This window comes from Chanodichthys erythropterus, chromosome 13 (genome assembly GCF_024489055.1).
Source record: "Chanodichthys erythropterus isolate Z2021 chromosome 13, ASM2448905v1, whole genome shotgun sequence".
NCBI lineage: Eukaryota > Metazoa > Chordata > Actinopteri > Cypriniformes > Xenocyprididae > Chanodichthys > Chanodichthys erythropterus.
This window is the reverse complement of record NC_090233.1, coordinates 39,887,712-39,904,838: the sequence shown is the minus strand read 5'-3', so window position 1 is coordinate 39,904,838 and position 17,127 is coordinate 39,887,712. Positions and strand designations below refer to the sequence as shown.

At 45.6% G+C, this 17,127-nt stretch overlaps 1 protein-coding gene across 1 annotated transcript in view; it reads left to right on the top strand.

Annotated features, from left to right (window-relative positions):
• The window catches only part of antxr2a (ANTXR cell adhesion molecule 2a), a 58,219-nt gene extending 41,764 nt beyond the window's left edge, over positions 1–16,455 (top strand). The window contains exon 17 of the mRNA XM_067407715.1: positions 14,703–16,455. Within this exon, the coding sequence (XP_067263816.1) occupies positions 14,703–14,741 (39 nt within the window). The 3' untranslated portion in view covers positions 14,742–16,455. The remainder of the gene's footprint in view (positions 1–14,702) is intronic.
• The last annotated feature ends 672 nt before the right edge of the window (positions 16,456–17,127 follow it).

The following is a 17,127-nucleotide window of genomic DNA, read 5'->3' as shown; positions in this document are numbered from 1 at the left end:
AAGAGAACTTTCACAATGAGGAAGTGTTTAATTTTCTAATATATAAACAGTTTTTATTTTATTTTATTATTGTATTTTATTTTTAATGAAATTCCTGAGCAAAGTCATTCTAATGCCATGCATTAAACATCTTTATTCAGGTACCTGCATAATTACTGGTGAAAACATGAAGGGGATTTTTACATCATATAAACAATATCATATTTTGCAGACTTTCATTTTTTAGGTTGCCTAAAAATGATCATGAACAGTATGTTAATCACTAAAATGAACATCATTTTAAGCATGCAACCTCGAGAGCATAAAACATTTATTGATTTACAACATTCACAAAAAACAATTTCTGCTCCTCAACTGGCAAGCTGAAGCAGATACCTGCTGTCTCAAGTTTTGCTATACTGAAACATGTATTTAACTAAGAACAGTCCCCTCCCATCTGATCCGCTGGCATCCGGCCAAACAGATTTCTCCACCCTTATGATTATTTTATCACTTTAAATTCTTTATGATGAAATGCTGCAGTGGTAACCTTGCTAAAGCTGAGCAGGGCCTGGCTTTCACTGCTGCTATTTGGAATAGCTCTCCTCGGTGGCTCGTTCCTGCTCCCTCTGTTGGATTCTGCTTGTCCATTAGTGCCATCTGTGCCCGCCTGTGCCGTCTGTGAGCGCCTGCGCTCCGCCAAAATGACTGGCATTTTCTCTCAAACAACCAGGGGATGGTGCCCAGAGCTGTTAGCTGGCAATGATGTGCACTTTTTCTGACAAACCCGGGAAAAGAAAGACAGGATGGGGAGCAGAAAACATCTGCACATGTAGTGCAGCTTTGCTTAAGCTACTTTCACAGGAAAAGACATTTCTGGTGACCATGCAGCTAAGCTGAGCTTTGTAAACTTGATCTCTTCCAACACATTGGTTCCTAAGAGAAAGTCATCTCTAAATATCAGATGATCAGCAACCTTTGCAAGTCTTCATTGGTCCTGAATTGACATTGAATTCAGGTAGTTTTGGGAATCGAGAACAAGTAAGTGAAAGATACACATTCTGAAAAAGAAATTAGTTCTTAATTAGAAAAGTTCTTACTTACATTTACTTACCCTCATGCTGTTTAAAAATATCTTCTTTGGAGGCCTGCAGAAGAAATAAAGGCATACAGGTTTGGAACGAAATTAGGGTGAGTAAATGATGACATAGTTTATTGAACAGTAATCATTAAGTCAAATCTGAGTCATTAGATTTCCCTTCACTAGATTAAAGAAATAGTCCACTTGGTTGTATTGTGTCCTAATTTTGTCTGCATCTCTAAATGAATCGATTACTATAAATATTTAGATTCTATGTGTGTCATATAAGTGATTGTTAAAGGGACAGTTTAAAATGAAAATTGTGTCCACTTACTCAGCCTTGTGTCATTTCAGACTTGTATGACTTTCTTTCTTTTGTGGAATACAAAACATATTAAAGAAAATATAAAGAATGTTGGCAATCACTTCTATTGTCTGCAGAAGAAAGAAAGTGATGCAACAACATAAGGAGTGGTGGGACACAATTTCATTTTTTTGGTGAACTATCATCAGTATTCAATAACAAATAAAAAGTGATGGCTACGTCTTAAGTCATGATAGCAATTTTATTATGTTCTTCTGTTTTGCGACCGGCAGCGGAGGCAAACAATCTACTAACATTTGTCTTTAAAATGTTATTTGTATAGAACCAGTTCTGTAAATAGACCTACAGTGAATATAAGTAAACATAACTAGATTCAGCTACATGTAATATATAGTATACACTGATGAGCCAAACAATTATGATCAGTCACAGGTAGTGCAACTATTGTCGATTATCTGCTAACAGGGCCACATATTAAGGTCTGGGTAGATTGGATAGTAAGAAAACAATCACATCTCATAATCAACATGTTGGATTCAGAGGAAATGGACAGGAATTAAGATCTGAGCAACTTTGACAAGGGCCAAATTGTTACAGCAAGATGACTGGGTCAGAGTATCTCTGAAAAGGCAAGGCTTGTGAGTTGCTCTTGTTTAGCAGTGGTGAGAATTTACCAACAAACCACAAACTGGCAACAAGGTGTAAGGCTCATCGATGCATGAAGGCAATGAAGGATATCCTATCTAGTCCAAGGCAACAGAAGGTCTACTGTGGCACAAGTCACACAACATTTTAATGATGGTTATGGGAGGAATGTGTCACAACACACAGTGCATCTCACTCTGCTGCATATGGGGCTCCATAGCTGCAGAGCAATCAGAGTGCCTATGATGACCCTTGTCCAAAATAAATAGTGCCTAAAATAGGTACACGAGCATCAGAACTAGACCTTGGATCAGTGGATGAAGGTTGCCTGGTCCGATGAGTCCCATTTTCTTTTACATCACGTGGACGGCTATGTATGTGTGCGCCGTTTACCTGGGGAAGTGCTGGCACTAGGATGCTTGTTGAAGACCGGGTACACCCCTTCATGACAGGTATTTCCTGATGCCAGTGACCTCTTTCAGCTGGATAAGGCACCCTGCCACACTGCACACATTTTTTAGGAATGGTTTGAGGAACATGATGAAAAGTTCAAGGTTGGCCTCCAAGTTCTCAAACTGGTTGAGCATCTGTAGGATGAGCTGAAACAACAAGTCCGATCCACTGCAGTTCTACCTCACAACCTACAGGACTTGAAGGATCTGCTGCTAACGTCTAGGTGCCAGATACCACATGACACCTGTAGGGGTCTTGAAGGCACGTCCTGATTTTGCTGAGTTAGACGCGTTCCTGGGTCAACATATTTTTTGATCCTGGAACAAAGTTCCTGTCTGAAAATTTCAACACTGGCTCATTGGAAAAATGTACCTTTGTCAACATTTTTGCAAAATGCAAAACACGTACATATCACTGCAGTTTCTAACGGAAATGAACACTAGAGGCAGTAAAACAGCAAGCACTTTTAATTGTTTTCACATACAATTATGATAACAGGGCCAGATTATGGATTAATAAAGACTAGTTTTCACGCGGCTCCTTGCAAAATTATGTTATGACCTCAAAACACTTTATACCATAGTGCATGATTTGTAAACGAATATATTTTGGAGTTTGCATCACTTACCCAGCTCCATATGTTCAGTTTCACTGACATGACAAGGTTGTTCAGTAGCTCAGCTGGTACAGAGTTGTACTTGCGATGCGAAGAGCTCGGGTACAAATCTTGTGAAAGATGAGTCACGTAAAAGAGCTCAAAAACAAGCTAAAATGCCATGGTTACGATTGCGCTTTCATGTCACATTTCCTTTGTTAACACTATCGGGTAGGTTTAGGGTTTAATGTAGGTGTACGTTATTAAACATGATGGAGCATTTTAGCACCACTCATCGGACATTTCAATTCAGAAATGCTATATTTACTTTCATCTGTTCCGGAAAAACTAAACACGTTTTTAGCACCACTCACTAGACATTTCACTTTGAAACTGTCACGAAGCATGCACAACACATTGCCTGGCAAGTCCAGACTGATATATCTTCTACAAGATATATCAGTCTGGTCAGTCTGCCCTCCATCGCGATTCGAGTCAACTCCAAACCGTACCGTGCAATCAGATTTGTTTATTTCAGTGACACAAACAGCGTCACTCTAATGCGGTGAAAGTCCCTTCAATATCAACAAAGATTGAGCATGGGAGACCCAAGAGTTTGTTCTATTCAGCCGTGAATTCAGTTTTAAATGACCAAAAACACATTAATTATTTACTTTTCGCTGTTGACTCTTTTGTCGCTTTGCTAACGTCATATCCACCCTTCTCTGATTGGTTTACTCCGCTTCCTGTTTGCTCGGATTTGCTCCACTTTAGAAATCGAATTGATTCAATGGCCGACCAGACTCATCCGCTGATACAGTGGTGAGGCTGGATTTTCCAGGCAACACAACACAAGCCTGGGCTTGAAAATTTAATCATACCCATATCCATACCATCCAAACCTAACTCTACTCCAAAGTAATCCCTAAAATCAGAGGGAAATTATAGGTGAATAACGTCTCGGTTACATAGGTAACCCTCGTTCCCTGAAGGAGGGAACGGAGACGTACGTCGGACAGACCGACGAATAGGAATCTCGCTAGAGAGGCCAATCTACTTCGAGTGTAACTAAACGAGCCAATGCACATTGGCATGCAATCATATGCATCAGCTGCTCGCCTCGCAGCGCGGGTATATAATGAGCAGCAGGTGCGTTGCATCTTCAGGTTTTCGCTGAGGAGCCGAACCCAGCAGGCGGCAGCATCAGCAGGACGACGCCTGTGGCGACGGAACGTACGTCTCCGTTCCCTCCTTCAGGGAACGAGGGTTACCTATGTAACCGAGACGTTCCCATTCAGTCGGTCACGTTCGACGTACGTCGGACAGACCGACGAATAGGAATCCCTACCAAAGCGCCACAGGGGCTGCCCTCTTCCAGCGCTCTGTCGTGAGCCACCTGAACCCCCTTGCCTAAGGACGGTGGGACCAGGCTCACGCAGAGAGGGTCGATCACTGTTGTTCCCAAAACCCACTCAGTGCGACAATTGGATAACGCTGGGAAAGCGTAGCCTTACATGCGATAAGGAACGCTGCGGAAGCCATATCCTTCCCCGAAGGAGTTATATGGATAAGTACATATGGACTAACCTTGTAGGTTGTACAACATATGGAAGAACTGGGGTGACTCCACTCGGTGAGAGATGGGTTCTCCCAGAGGGAAAGACACGGGCTTCGTTTAGGAGCAGCCGTGGAAAAAGCCATATGGGATCCCCGTAGGGTCACACATATGGAACCCAGCCTAAATCCGGTTCTCAAGGATACAACGGAGTATAGGCCTGGCGCCAGACGCTCCGCCACGTCGGCTGCCGACGGGTAACCGGAGGACTCAACAGGGTCTGCCCGTAGGGACTCTCTGGAGAATAGAATGCGCATGTAGCGCAGCAAGCCGACACTAAGCCGGGGCCTCTCCGTGCCTCTGACCTGAGGCGAGAACACGGGAGGAGACCGGCTCGACACGAAGGCTATAGTATCTAGCGAACGTGTTAGGTGTCGCCCAGCCCGCAGCTCTACAAATGTCTGTTAGCGAGGCGCCACGAGCCAGCGCCCAGGAGGATACCACACCTCTCGTGGAGTGGGCATGCAACCTGAGCGGGCAGGGCACGCCCTGAGCTTGGTAAGCCAGGGCGATGGCATCCACTATCCAGTGGGCCATCCTCTGCTTGGAGACAGCCTTTCCCTTCTGCTGGCCTCCGTAACAGACGAAGAGCTGGTCTGAGGTCCTGAAGCTTCGAGTTCTGTCTATGTACAGTCGCAAGGCGCGAACTGGACAGAGCAAAGCCAGGGCTGGGTCTGCCTCCTCCGAGGGCAGCGCTTGCAGGCTCACCACCTGATCCCTGAAGGGAGTGGTAGGAACCTTGGGCACATAGCCAGGCCGGGGTCTCAGTACCACGTGGCTGTCCCCCGGCCCGAACTCTAGGCACGATTCGTCGACCGAAAATGACTGCAGGTCCCCTACCCTCTTGATGGAGGCCAATGCCACCAGCAGCAAAGTTTTCATAGAGAGAATCTTTAAGTCTGCTGACAGCAAAGGCTCAAAGGGAGCAATCTGGAGTGCTCTGAGCACCAGAGTAAGGTCCCAAGAGGGTATGGAGGGGGGGACGAGGAGGATTTAACCGTCTCGCCCCCTAAGGAACCTGACGACCAGGTCGTGCTGACCAACAGATTTGCCATCTATGTGGTCGTGGTAAGCGGAGATAGCAGCAGAATGGACTTTGAGGGTGGAGGGGGACAGCCTACGCTCCAACCCTTGCTGCAAGAAGGAAAGCACGACACCGATCGAGCATCTTCGGGGGTCTTCTCGGCGAGAAGAGCACCACTCGACGAACAGGTTCCACTTCGAGGCGTAAGCACGTCTCGTAGACAGTGCACGTGCCGAAGTGATGGTGTTAAGTACCTCGGGGGGTAAGTCACCTAGAACCTCCGCGTCCCGTCCAGGGACCAGACATGGAGTTTCCAGAGGTCTGGACGCGGGTGCCAAGAGTGCCCCGTCTCTGAGAGAGGAGGTCCTACCTCAGAGGGATGGGCCAGGGAGGGGCTGTCGCGAGGAGTGAGAGTTCTGGGAACCAGGTCCGGTTGGGCCAGTAAGGCGCAACTAACAAGACCTGCTCCTCGTCCTCCCTGACTTTGCACAGGGTCTGTGCAAGTAGGCTCACTGGGGGAAACGCATATTTGCGCAGGCCCCGGGGCCAGCTGGGAGCCAGTGCGTCTGTCCCGAGTGTTCCCTCGGTCAGAGAGTAAAACAACTGGCAGTGGGAGGTTTCTGGTGAGGCAAACAGGTCTACCTGAGCCTCTCCGAACTCTCTCCAGATCAGCTGAACCACCTGGGGGTGGAGTCGCCACTCTCCGGGCAGCGCAGCTCGTGATAGCTCGTCAGCCACACGGTTGAGCACACCGGGGACATGAATGGCGCGAAGCGACCTCAGATGCTTCCGACTCCACAGGAGGAGATGGCGGGCGAGTTGCGACATGCGACGGGAGCGTAGACCAACTTGGCGGTTGATGTACGCAACGGTCGCAGTGTTGTCCGTACGGACCAGTACATGCTTGTCGCGAAGCAGGCCTTTGAGGCGGCTCAGCGCAAGGCGTACTGCCAGCAACTCGAGGCAATTGATGTGCCAATGCAGATGGGGTCCCGTCCAAACCCCTGAGACTGCATGCCCGTTGTACGTGGCACCCCAGCCGGTGGCAGAAGCATCTGTGAAAACCACAGCATGCCGGGACACCTGTTCTAGGGGCACTCCTGCCCGGAGAAACAAAGGGTCCGACCACGGACTGAAGGTTCGGCGGCACTTCTGAGTGATTGGCACCCGGAACGTGCCGCGTTGCCACGCCCATCTCGGGACTCGGCCGTGAAGCCAGTGCTGAAGCGGTCTCATATGAAGCAGCCCGAGCGGTGTTACAGCCGCTGCAGCCGCCATATGCCCCAGGAGCCTCTGAAAAAACTTCAGTGGGACCGCTGTCCTGCCATTGAACGTATTCAGGCAGTTCAACACCGACCGAGCACGTTCCTCTGTGAGGCGTGCTACCCGTTCGACCGAATCCAACTCCATACCGAGAAAAGAGATCCTCTGCACTGGGGCGAGTTTGCTCTTCTCCCAGTTGACCTGAAGCCCCAACTGGCTGAGGTGCCTGAGCACTAAGTCCCTGTGTTCGCACAACTGATCCCGAGACTGTGCTAGAATGAGCCAGTCGTCCAGGTAGTTGAGAATGCGAACACCCTGTTCTCTCATGGGAACAAGGGCTCCCTCCACGACTTTCGTGAAGACGCGGGGAGACAGGGCCAGCCCGAAGGGTAAGACTCTGTACTGATATGCTCGACCTTCGAACGCGAATCTCAGGAATGGCCTGTGTCGCGGAAGAATCGAAACATGAAAGTACGCGTCCTTCAGGTCGATCGCTGCAAACCAATCTCGGGGACGGATGCACTCGAAAATGCGTTTCTGCGTAAGCATTTTGAACGGTAGCTTGTGAAGGCTCCGATTCAAAACTCGCAGGTCCAAGATCGGTCGTGACCTGCCGCTTTTCTTGGGTACAATGAAGTAGGGGCTGTAGAACCCTGACCTCAAATCGGCTGGAGGGACCGGCTCTATCGCGTCCTTCGCCAGTAGGACTGCAATCTCCGCACGCAGAACAGGGGCATCGACATCTTTCACTGAAGTGAAGAGGACGCCCCTGAACTTGGGGGGAAGCCGGGCGAACTGAATCGCATAGCCGAGCCTGACGGTCCGGAGGAGCCAGCGAGACGGACTGGGGAGCGCTAGCCAGGCTCCCAGAGACCGCACCAGCGGCACCAAGGGGACCACCGGCGTACCCCGCCGCGGGGGCAGCGAGGGTGGAACGCAGGGACGCGGCCCGGGAGGCTCTCTGTGTGAGGCGGCCCGAAGCGGGGTCACAGTGTGCTGTGCAACACTTACCTGCCTCCACGGGTGGACAGAGGGAGCAGTCGAGGATTTGCTTACCTGCTGCTCGCTGCTGTCCGCTGGCGACAGAAGAGGTGGATGAGAGTGGTGAGGTTCTAGCCCTCCCACTGCTCTCCGAGCCCTCTTCGGACCCGGAGATAAAGGAAACTGCTCTTTTCTCGAAAATTTGGCGGAACAAAAGGAAACAACAAAAGATTCTCCACCCGGCCCTCCTCCGGGGAAGGAGTGGTGCATTCACCACCTCCTGAAGAGCAGTCCCCTCCATCTCCGGGTCGCCCGTCCTAGGGCCGCTTGGACTTGGCCTTGCCACCCTTCTTCTTGGGGGGTGGCTGGACGGGCTGGGCGCCCCGCCCGCGACCGGCTCCACGGCGCCGCTTGGATGGAGGCTGCTGCTGCTGGGGCGCGGGAGCGGGGGCGGCTGCAGGCGCCCTCGGCGACGGGTAGTCTGAGGTGCCGCCGGCGGTGGAGGTGCAGCAGCTGACCGCCTCGGCAGGATGTGACTGATGACCTCAGACTGCTCTTTGTACAGCCGAGAACTGTTGGGCAAAGTTCTCGACCGCGTCGCCCGAAAAGGCCGGTCTGGGACACGGGGGAATTAAGAAACCTGACCTTGTCGGTATCCCTCATGTCCGCAAGACACAGCCAGAGATGGCGTTCCTGGACCACCATAGTGGACATCGCACGACCCACTGACCGCGCCGTAACCTTCGTCGCTCGAAGCGCGAGGTCCGTCGCGGCACGAAGTTCCTGGAGAACTTGTGGATCATGACCACCCTCGTGCAGGTCCCTCAGTGCCTTGGCCTGATGGACCTGCAACAACGCCATAGCGTGTAAGGCAGAGGCAGCTTCCCCACAGGCCTGATAAGCCTTGCCGGTAAGATCCGACGAGTACTTACAGGCCCGGGAAGGGAGAGACGGCTCCCCCGCCAGGTGGAGTTGGGGGCACAGTTGCATAGCAACGGCCCGTTCCACAGGGGGTATGCGCGTGTAACCCTTCGCTGCCCCGCCATCAAGGGTGGTGAGGGAGGAGGACCCACCGACACGGTTTCGGGCAGTAAAAGGTGCCGTCCACGTGCCCGTGAGCTCTTCATGCACCTCCGGGAAGAAGGGCACTGGGGTGGGGGGCTGAGAACCAGCCCTGGCCACCCCGAGATACCAGTCATCCAACCTCGAGGGTTCGGGACACGGTGGAGGATTCCACACGAGCCCGACCCTGTTGGCGGCCCGGGAAAGCATAGCCATCATTTCCGGGTCCGTGTCGGGCACAGTTGTCACCCCCGAAGGAGGCAACTGCGCCGACTCATCCTCCCCAGAAGTATCAGGCTCACCCTCCGATGCAGCGATCGACATCCGGTCGTCTGGGGGAGCTCTGAAGGAAACGGATGGTACACACCTCTGGGGTGGTCCACCACGTTCCGAGGGCAGCTCTACTGGCTGCGGAGCGCACGAGGGGAGGGTTCCTAGGGGGTTGGTTCCCCCGAAGGAAGCGCGCTCACCGTTATCCTCAAGTCACCAGCCCCGCCGCTCGCAGCAACCCTCTGAGGAGGATTGGAGCGAGGCGGTCGGGACCGGGACTCCACCCCTTTGCAGAAAGTGGAGTCTCGACCGCAACTCCGCGATGGTCATCTTCCCACAATGGGTACATGACTCATCCACAAACGCTGCCTCAGCGTGCCTTAAGCCCAAGCACGCGATACAGCGCTGGTGACCATCCCGAGGCGCCAGGTAACGACCGCATCCAGAAACACACAAGTAGAACGACATCTTTAAAAAGACGCGAACTACTCGTGTTAGCTCTTTCAAGGACTGACTCTTTTAGGTGCTGAAGCACGCAGGGGAATAGCCGCTGCAGCACAGACAGGGAATGTGCAGCCTGTCGTGTGCACTCTCCTTGAAGGCGCTCCTCTTACCAGCTGTAACATCAGCTTTTTAGCGCTCTAGGCGCACCGTTTCACCAGCCGTGAGAACGGCCTTCACGCTGATTACAGCTTTGCTCAATCAAATTAAAGGCAAAAACAAAAACAAAAGGAGAATCGGCCCCGCTGCTGCGCTGTCCGCCTGCACCTCGCAACAAAGAGACGTCTTGAAGAGAGACTCGTTCACCACACTCGCTTTCAGTAGCTGTCTTCATAGAAGGTTTGGCTCCGAAGCGAAAAGCTGAAGATGCAACGCACCTGCTGCTCATTATATACCCGCGCTGCGAGGCGAGCAGCTGATGCATATGATTGCATGCCAATGTGCATTGGCTCGTTTAGTTACACTCGAAGTAGATTGGCCTCTCTAGCGAGATTCCTATTCGTCGGTCTGTCCGACGTACGTCGAACGTGACCGACTGAATGGGAACACTGATTTAGAAGCACCTAACCCTGGTTGTAAACCTAAACGACATAAACTGTAAACTTGTCCCTCAAATCTGATTGGTTGATTGGAAAGTTGTTCTAGGATCAACAAAGATGTTGCACTTTGTGAAATCAAGTTTTACTTCTTGAAGAGTCCATGCCTTGGTGGTTCGGAGGTGCGCACTGTATATCACTTCACTATATATAAAGAGCAAAACTGATTACGAGCACGCTTCTCAACTTCGTAGTCACGTTGTCAATTAGTAAGTCCAATATATACTGTATATACAGTTGAGAACCACTCATATACTGTATAGTTTATATGGAATGCACTGCATTTTCTGGAACTGTAAATGTAAAGACTGACCTGAGGCAGATAGTAGAGGTTAATGGCTTAGAGGGTCTTTTTTCGTTTACTGTCAACTCGCTTTTAATGTTATGCTAAAAATGTGAGCGAGTAATGACCAATTTGTAAACATCATGACACCTAATGTCAGCGTTGGATTTTTTACCGGTGTCTCGAGATTAAAAACCATCATTCTCCCTCTGTCTCGTGGGTCAATCCGGTAGTCATCAGCTCTTGATTGCTGATCATATGCCACTTTATTTACCCAGAAGACTTGATTTGAGCCAGCAGGACTTGCTGTAAATATTGTGTCAGCAGGCAAGGATATTTTATACCCTTGTAATTTATGGTGTCTATGCGCCTCCAAAAGACATTGTGGCTCATTGTGGCTGTGGACTTAAATTACAGGGATCACCACCATGCTGTCAACTCTCACTTTCAAAGCAAGCTGCGGGTTGAGCATTATTAGGTCCTCCAGAGCCTGTGAGACTCATGCTGACATGCTTTTTTTTCGAAATTTAATGCTTGTCAGAGGATCCGTTTTGATTCACCCGTGGCAGCTACAGTTTCAGAACCGTAAAACTGAGAGCTTCTTCACTGTTTCTGATGGCTCAAACTGTCCTTTTCTTGAGGCTTTTAATGTATTCACTGTTTCAGTGCCTATATCACTTTTTAATGACTGTAAAATTTATCCAAGTTGTCAGCAGGCGTTAGATTTTAGGCTCTCTTGGCTTAGTTCTGAATCTCCACCAGACCAGATGGCGGTGCTATGTGGGCCGTATGTGGACCATGGGTGTGGAGATAGTGGGGGCCAGCTCTAGAGTGCAGGATTGCTCACATTCTGGCATTTTCCCTAGGCCTGTTTGCAGCTGCACTTCCTGTCCCATTTTGATCTTCTAAAATGTTCAATATGTGGAAAGGGTTTAGAAGACAGACCTTATTCTGTGTAATGCCACAGTAGTTTTAACAAATAAGGCATAGACGAAAGAAAGGTTGTTTGAAAGAAAAAATGTGGTTTAGAAATGATTTTGAAAGAACTCTCTTATGCAAAGTCTCTAAATGTCTTTAAATTACAATTTAAAATAACTTTTTTGTATTTGAATATATTTGAAAATGTAATTTATTCTTGTAATAGCAAAGCTGAATTTTCAGCATCCAGTCTTCAGTGTCACATACTTCAGAAATTATTCTAATATGAAGTATTAATGTATGTACAGTATGTATATTATTTAAATTTTACCATTTAAATTATACATGTTTATTTATTTATTTGTAATATAATTTTGCTTTTATTTTTAATGGAATCAGCTATATGAACAAGTAATGTGAAGGCCATTTTGAAAAACAGCCACTGATTCATATATATATATATATATATATATATATATATATATATATATATATATATATATATATATATATATATATATATATATATATATAATATATAATCTTTTGGGAGGAAAATGGGATGAAATGGGATGGTCCTGAGAAGTACATGGGCTACTTTCCAAGTTCCACCTTTCTCAATTCCTGGATCTCACTCCTTTAAAGAACGGAAAGTGCAAGACGACTCCTCTGGGAGTTCCAGGGTTGGGGGAATCAAGCTGTTCCAGATAGTGGCTAGCAGAAGATGAAATGCAAAAACACATGCAGACTCTTTTGGACAGGTGCCCAAGCACACGGCTAATCAGAGCAGCAGACATCTTTCTGTAAAGTCTGGTGGCCGTCAGAATGGTGCGGCTCGAAGAGCGCTCCAAAGAGCAGAGATGGAGGGGTAATGATGGCCCCCCCAACAGGCTGCCTCTGTTTGACTGATCTGTATAGGTGTAGCATATGTGTGGGGTCACAGAGGTGAAGCTCTTGATGAACTGAGCCTTGTGTGATGTCATAAAGATGGCATGAAACCATGAGAAATCTCTGATCAGTCTAATCAAGTGCCTTTCTAATTTTTAATAAACACTGTGTGGTGTAATTATTCATGCTTTTATGCATTCAAGAACTTTCAACTGATGTCATTTGATATTTGTCTCTTCATGGAACCATACGTGATAATTGAGCTGCATATTGACCAATTTAGCACAAAGACTACACACAGAGACTCTGATATTTGGTTTATCTTTACAAAATGATCCTGACTGCAAGTATTAAAGTGGTTTGTATAAAATACAATATTATTTGTACAATATACAAATTTAAAACACAAGGGGAATGTTACATTTTGATATGACATCTCAAGTGAGAATAACACTTAAAAATGTCTCTTTAGCATACTCTTTTACCCACAACACTCCATCCAGTAATATCACCTTGATATCTAGCCCATGGTCCATCTATTCTCATGGCACAGGTGGGCTCTGTCTGTCTCAGTGTAACATTGCTTAGATATAGTATCCAACGCCAAGTGCTCTTGCCCGGGAGCGATAGAGTTAAAATGGGTCTGACCGTGGGTTTGGATATGACCGTATTGCTCTGCACCTGGTCGAATCTTACGGCAGAGCCCCATCTCGGCTATAGTAGTGGAGGCGGACAGCTTTTCAGAGTTTCTGCTTCAAAGCCTGCAAAATCCAGTAAACTTAGCCACACAATCAGTGGTGGCCAAAACAGCATCTGATGTGCCTTATTTGTTGACGGAGTGAGATCTATCGCAGAGGGTGCGCCTCACTTGGCTTACAATGCAGGGACAACATAAAGCCCTTTATTCGTGGTTAGTCTATGAAGACGCTGGGTTTCTTCCAATATCTAATGCCAATTGCGACTTGAAACTAGGGCAGGCGACTGTGATGTTAGTTTTTCATTGTTGGTTGTTACACATTAGTTATCAATCATACATGTTTGGGAAAATATATTAATTCTCAATGATAAAAGTGCTTGGGTTCAGTAGAGCATTAATGAATCCTGCACCACAGATAATTATGTGTGTGTTTGTGTGTGTGGGAGTGTGGGAGTGAGTGTGTATGGTGGTTATACGCTAGACGAGAGCTCCCTCTTGGTGCCATTGCACCCAGTTTCTGCAGCTGATGAAACACAAACTATAGAGCAGTGGGTGATACACTGACACTTTGTGCTATAATGAAAGCAGGAGCAACAACCACATTTTTATGATTAATTTAATCATAGATATATACTTATATCAAGACATATGCTTTTGGAAAGTTTTATTCTGAAGTTTGTTGTTTTTAGGGTACAAGGTATGATACACTGGAAAATTTGATCAGTAATTTCATTGTTATTCAATTTGTTATTTATGTAATTTAATATGATATACATTTTAATTTGATTATTATTTCAAAGACAAGGCTTAAGCCTAGTCCCAGACTAAAGTGCATGTTTGAGCTGTTTTAACTGAAAGTAACTTGCTCTGACATTCCTTAAAATATGTCAGTGCCATTGTTTTGTCTCAAGATGCACACCAGTAATATTTTATTTATTTATTTATTTAGGCATGCTTAAATGTCCTAATTGATCTAAGGCCTTGTCCTGGCTTAGTCTAATCCCTGTCTGTGAAACAGGGCCCATATGTATTATAATATTTTACTTTTTAAGAGAATCAGATATGAACAAGTAATACAAGAGCCATTGTGACAAAAAGCCATGATGATTCATGTCTGTACATACAGTTTTACATTGTTTGGGGGTAAGAAAGATTTTCATTCCATGGTATAAGATGGACCTGAGAAGGAACTAGAATACTTTCCAGGTTACACCTTTTTTAAATGTCTTGGTCTATAATATTTTTTATTTCCATATTTTATATAATATTTATTTTTTTATATTTTATTTTATTATATTTTACCACCCAGACACCATGTCTTAAATAGGCATGAAACATGTTAATAATAATAATAATAAAAATAATAATAATAATAATATTTATTTATATTATTATTATTATTAGTGTTGTTGTTACCAATCATTTAATAAATGTAATAATACTAAAACATGAATTACTAAAAATAAATGAATTAATCAGTCAGTTAATTAATTAAATCTTCTCCTGACCTTTTCTTTTTCTTCTAGGGACGCTGTATAAATTTCAATCGGGTGCAGCACCAATAGACGGCAGTCTCCAGGCTCCGAAAATCTTTGACTTCCAAGTATATCAGATGGGACAACAGAAAAAAGCATAATTTCCTCGAGATGACATAGCTTGTCTTTGGCCACTTAAAAGTATCTTGGTTCAACGCTTGTGTATTGCCTTTCCAAAACTTATAATTCTGGTATCTTTCAAGCTACTGAATGGCAAGCAGATGACTAAATAGATTAACCAAAAAAAAAAAAAAGTGTCTGATTTTGCTGCCGATCTGGTTAGCTTTAATGCACAGCAAAGGCTTTTTCATGTTCTGACCATATTGTGCCTTCTGAGGGAAAAAGCTAATCTTATGGACACAGACGGAGGCTATTTCAAAAAAAAAAAAAAAAAAGCAGAATGAGATGAGGCTCTTTGCCGTTGGCTGGGAAGTAGAACTAATCCCAGTAGGCTCATGGAGTGCAGAAGTACTTTGCCTCTTGGCAATGTCTCTTCACAAAAATCTCTCCAAGCCCACTATCGTCGGATGCCTAGCGGGGCTTCTTTGACTGGAGATCTTGTCATTTTAACACTGAGAAGTGCACACGCATGACAAATTGTAGACAGAATGCCCTAAGGTATTGGACACAGTAAGACTTTGCCCTTTAGTTTGTGAAGACACCTTTCTATCAATGCGAGGACAGCGCAGAGAAATTAATAGAGCGTTATTGCACCGCAAGACACCCTGTGACCAAAGCTCTCCGGCAAGGTTTTGAGGGACAGATTTATCTTTGGTGGTTGGTGCTTCCTCCCCACTTATTTGGCAGTCTGTTCTGTGCTCACTAACGCATAGACCGTCACAATTCAGAAACATGCCCTTCAGTTAAAGGTTTTAGTGCATCAATACAACTGTCCACCCAACTGATCTCCAAAAATGTTGTGCTCAAGTTCACTTGGGATAGGAATATCTAACGTTAATTGATCTAAAGGCCACTTTAGAGATTTTGTATTTTATATTATTTTTTTGAGATTTTGTATGAGGTCTGACAACTCTAGAATTTTTTTTTTTTTGTAAAATTAAGGAGTTCCTCAGCTGTGCTAAAGTGACGCCCTCATCCAATAAACTCGGAAGATCAAACCGAAAGGGGCGACGAACGGATGAGTATTGTTCATTTCCAGAAATTATCCACGTCGCTCTCCCCCCTCCACTTGCGCACAGAAAAGCGAGCAATATAAATTTATTTTAGATTTCTTTAACGCGCTGTCATGACGACGATCGTGAATGATGTCAGTGTCAGTGGAAACACTGTGGGGGAGGAAGGGGGCGGCAGCTGAAGAAAAAGGCTCGAACGATCCAGTCACTTTCGATACGCTACTTCAGATGCAAAATGGATATTCGAGTCGAAATCTGACAAAGCGTGCCGGCTTTGACGGGAAGTGGTATAGACAATGACCAGTGGCTGGGTCAGTGGGATGTCTCAGTGCAAGCAGGGAAGCTTATCAAATGACACTAAAAATAAGTTCAACAACCATCAAGTTTGAGGGGGGAACAGAATGGGGTGCAGTGGCTCACATTCGGTGGGCATGCAAGTGTGCAAGATGGCAGGACCATTGGGGGAAAAAAGCCCTCGTTTAATTATTTCTTTGTTTCTATCGTCATAGTTGTAGGGACATTAATTATTGGTCCCCTCCACCCCCTCCCCAAAAAAAGAAACAACAGAATACATACATAGAGAAGTTAAAACATTCATTCTCAGACTGGCACTTACAAGTTAAGCTTATGCACTTCATGGATAGATAGGTGAGTGTAATTTTCAGACTTATTGTACATATATATTTCCTTTTATATGTCACAGATCACAGAATTTCAATTAAGTGTTAATTAGGTATTTACATATTAGTTGCAACATGGCTTAATATCTTTACCAGCTGCTTACATGCTATTTATCCACTTCAACCACACCAGAGCACATCTGCTTTGCTTTCTCTTTATTATTGTTTTTGCTTGTTTTATTTACCTTTTATTTTTATGTTTTCTTTAAAGATGCATTTTACATTGTTGTATTTATATTTTCATTTTGATTGTGGTTCCTGTGTGTTTTTATATGTCTTAGGGCCCATAAATGCGTGTGGAGAGAAACTGATTGTAAACTTTTCGTATTTGTGTCGCAAATTGGAATTATTCTTTGTAATATTGAATTAAGCGCACCAGCTATAAAAAAAAAAATAATATTAGTAATTTTTGTAAAAAAAAAAAAAAAAAAAAAAAAAAAAGTTTTAGGTGCAAAAAAATCACAAAGTTTTGATTTTTAGAATTTGGATATAAAAAAAGATTTAGTTTTTAAAAAAACTCAGTGATGATGACTGTGTACTATTAAAAGGCAAAGAAACAATGTATTAGTCATGATAATTTGTTAATTTAATTAAAACAAGGTC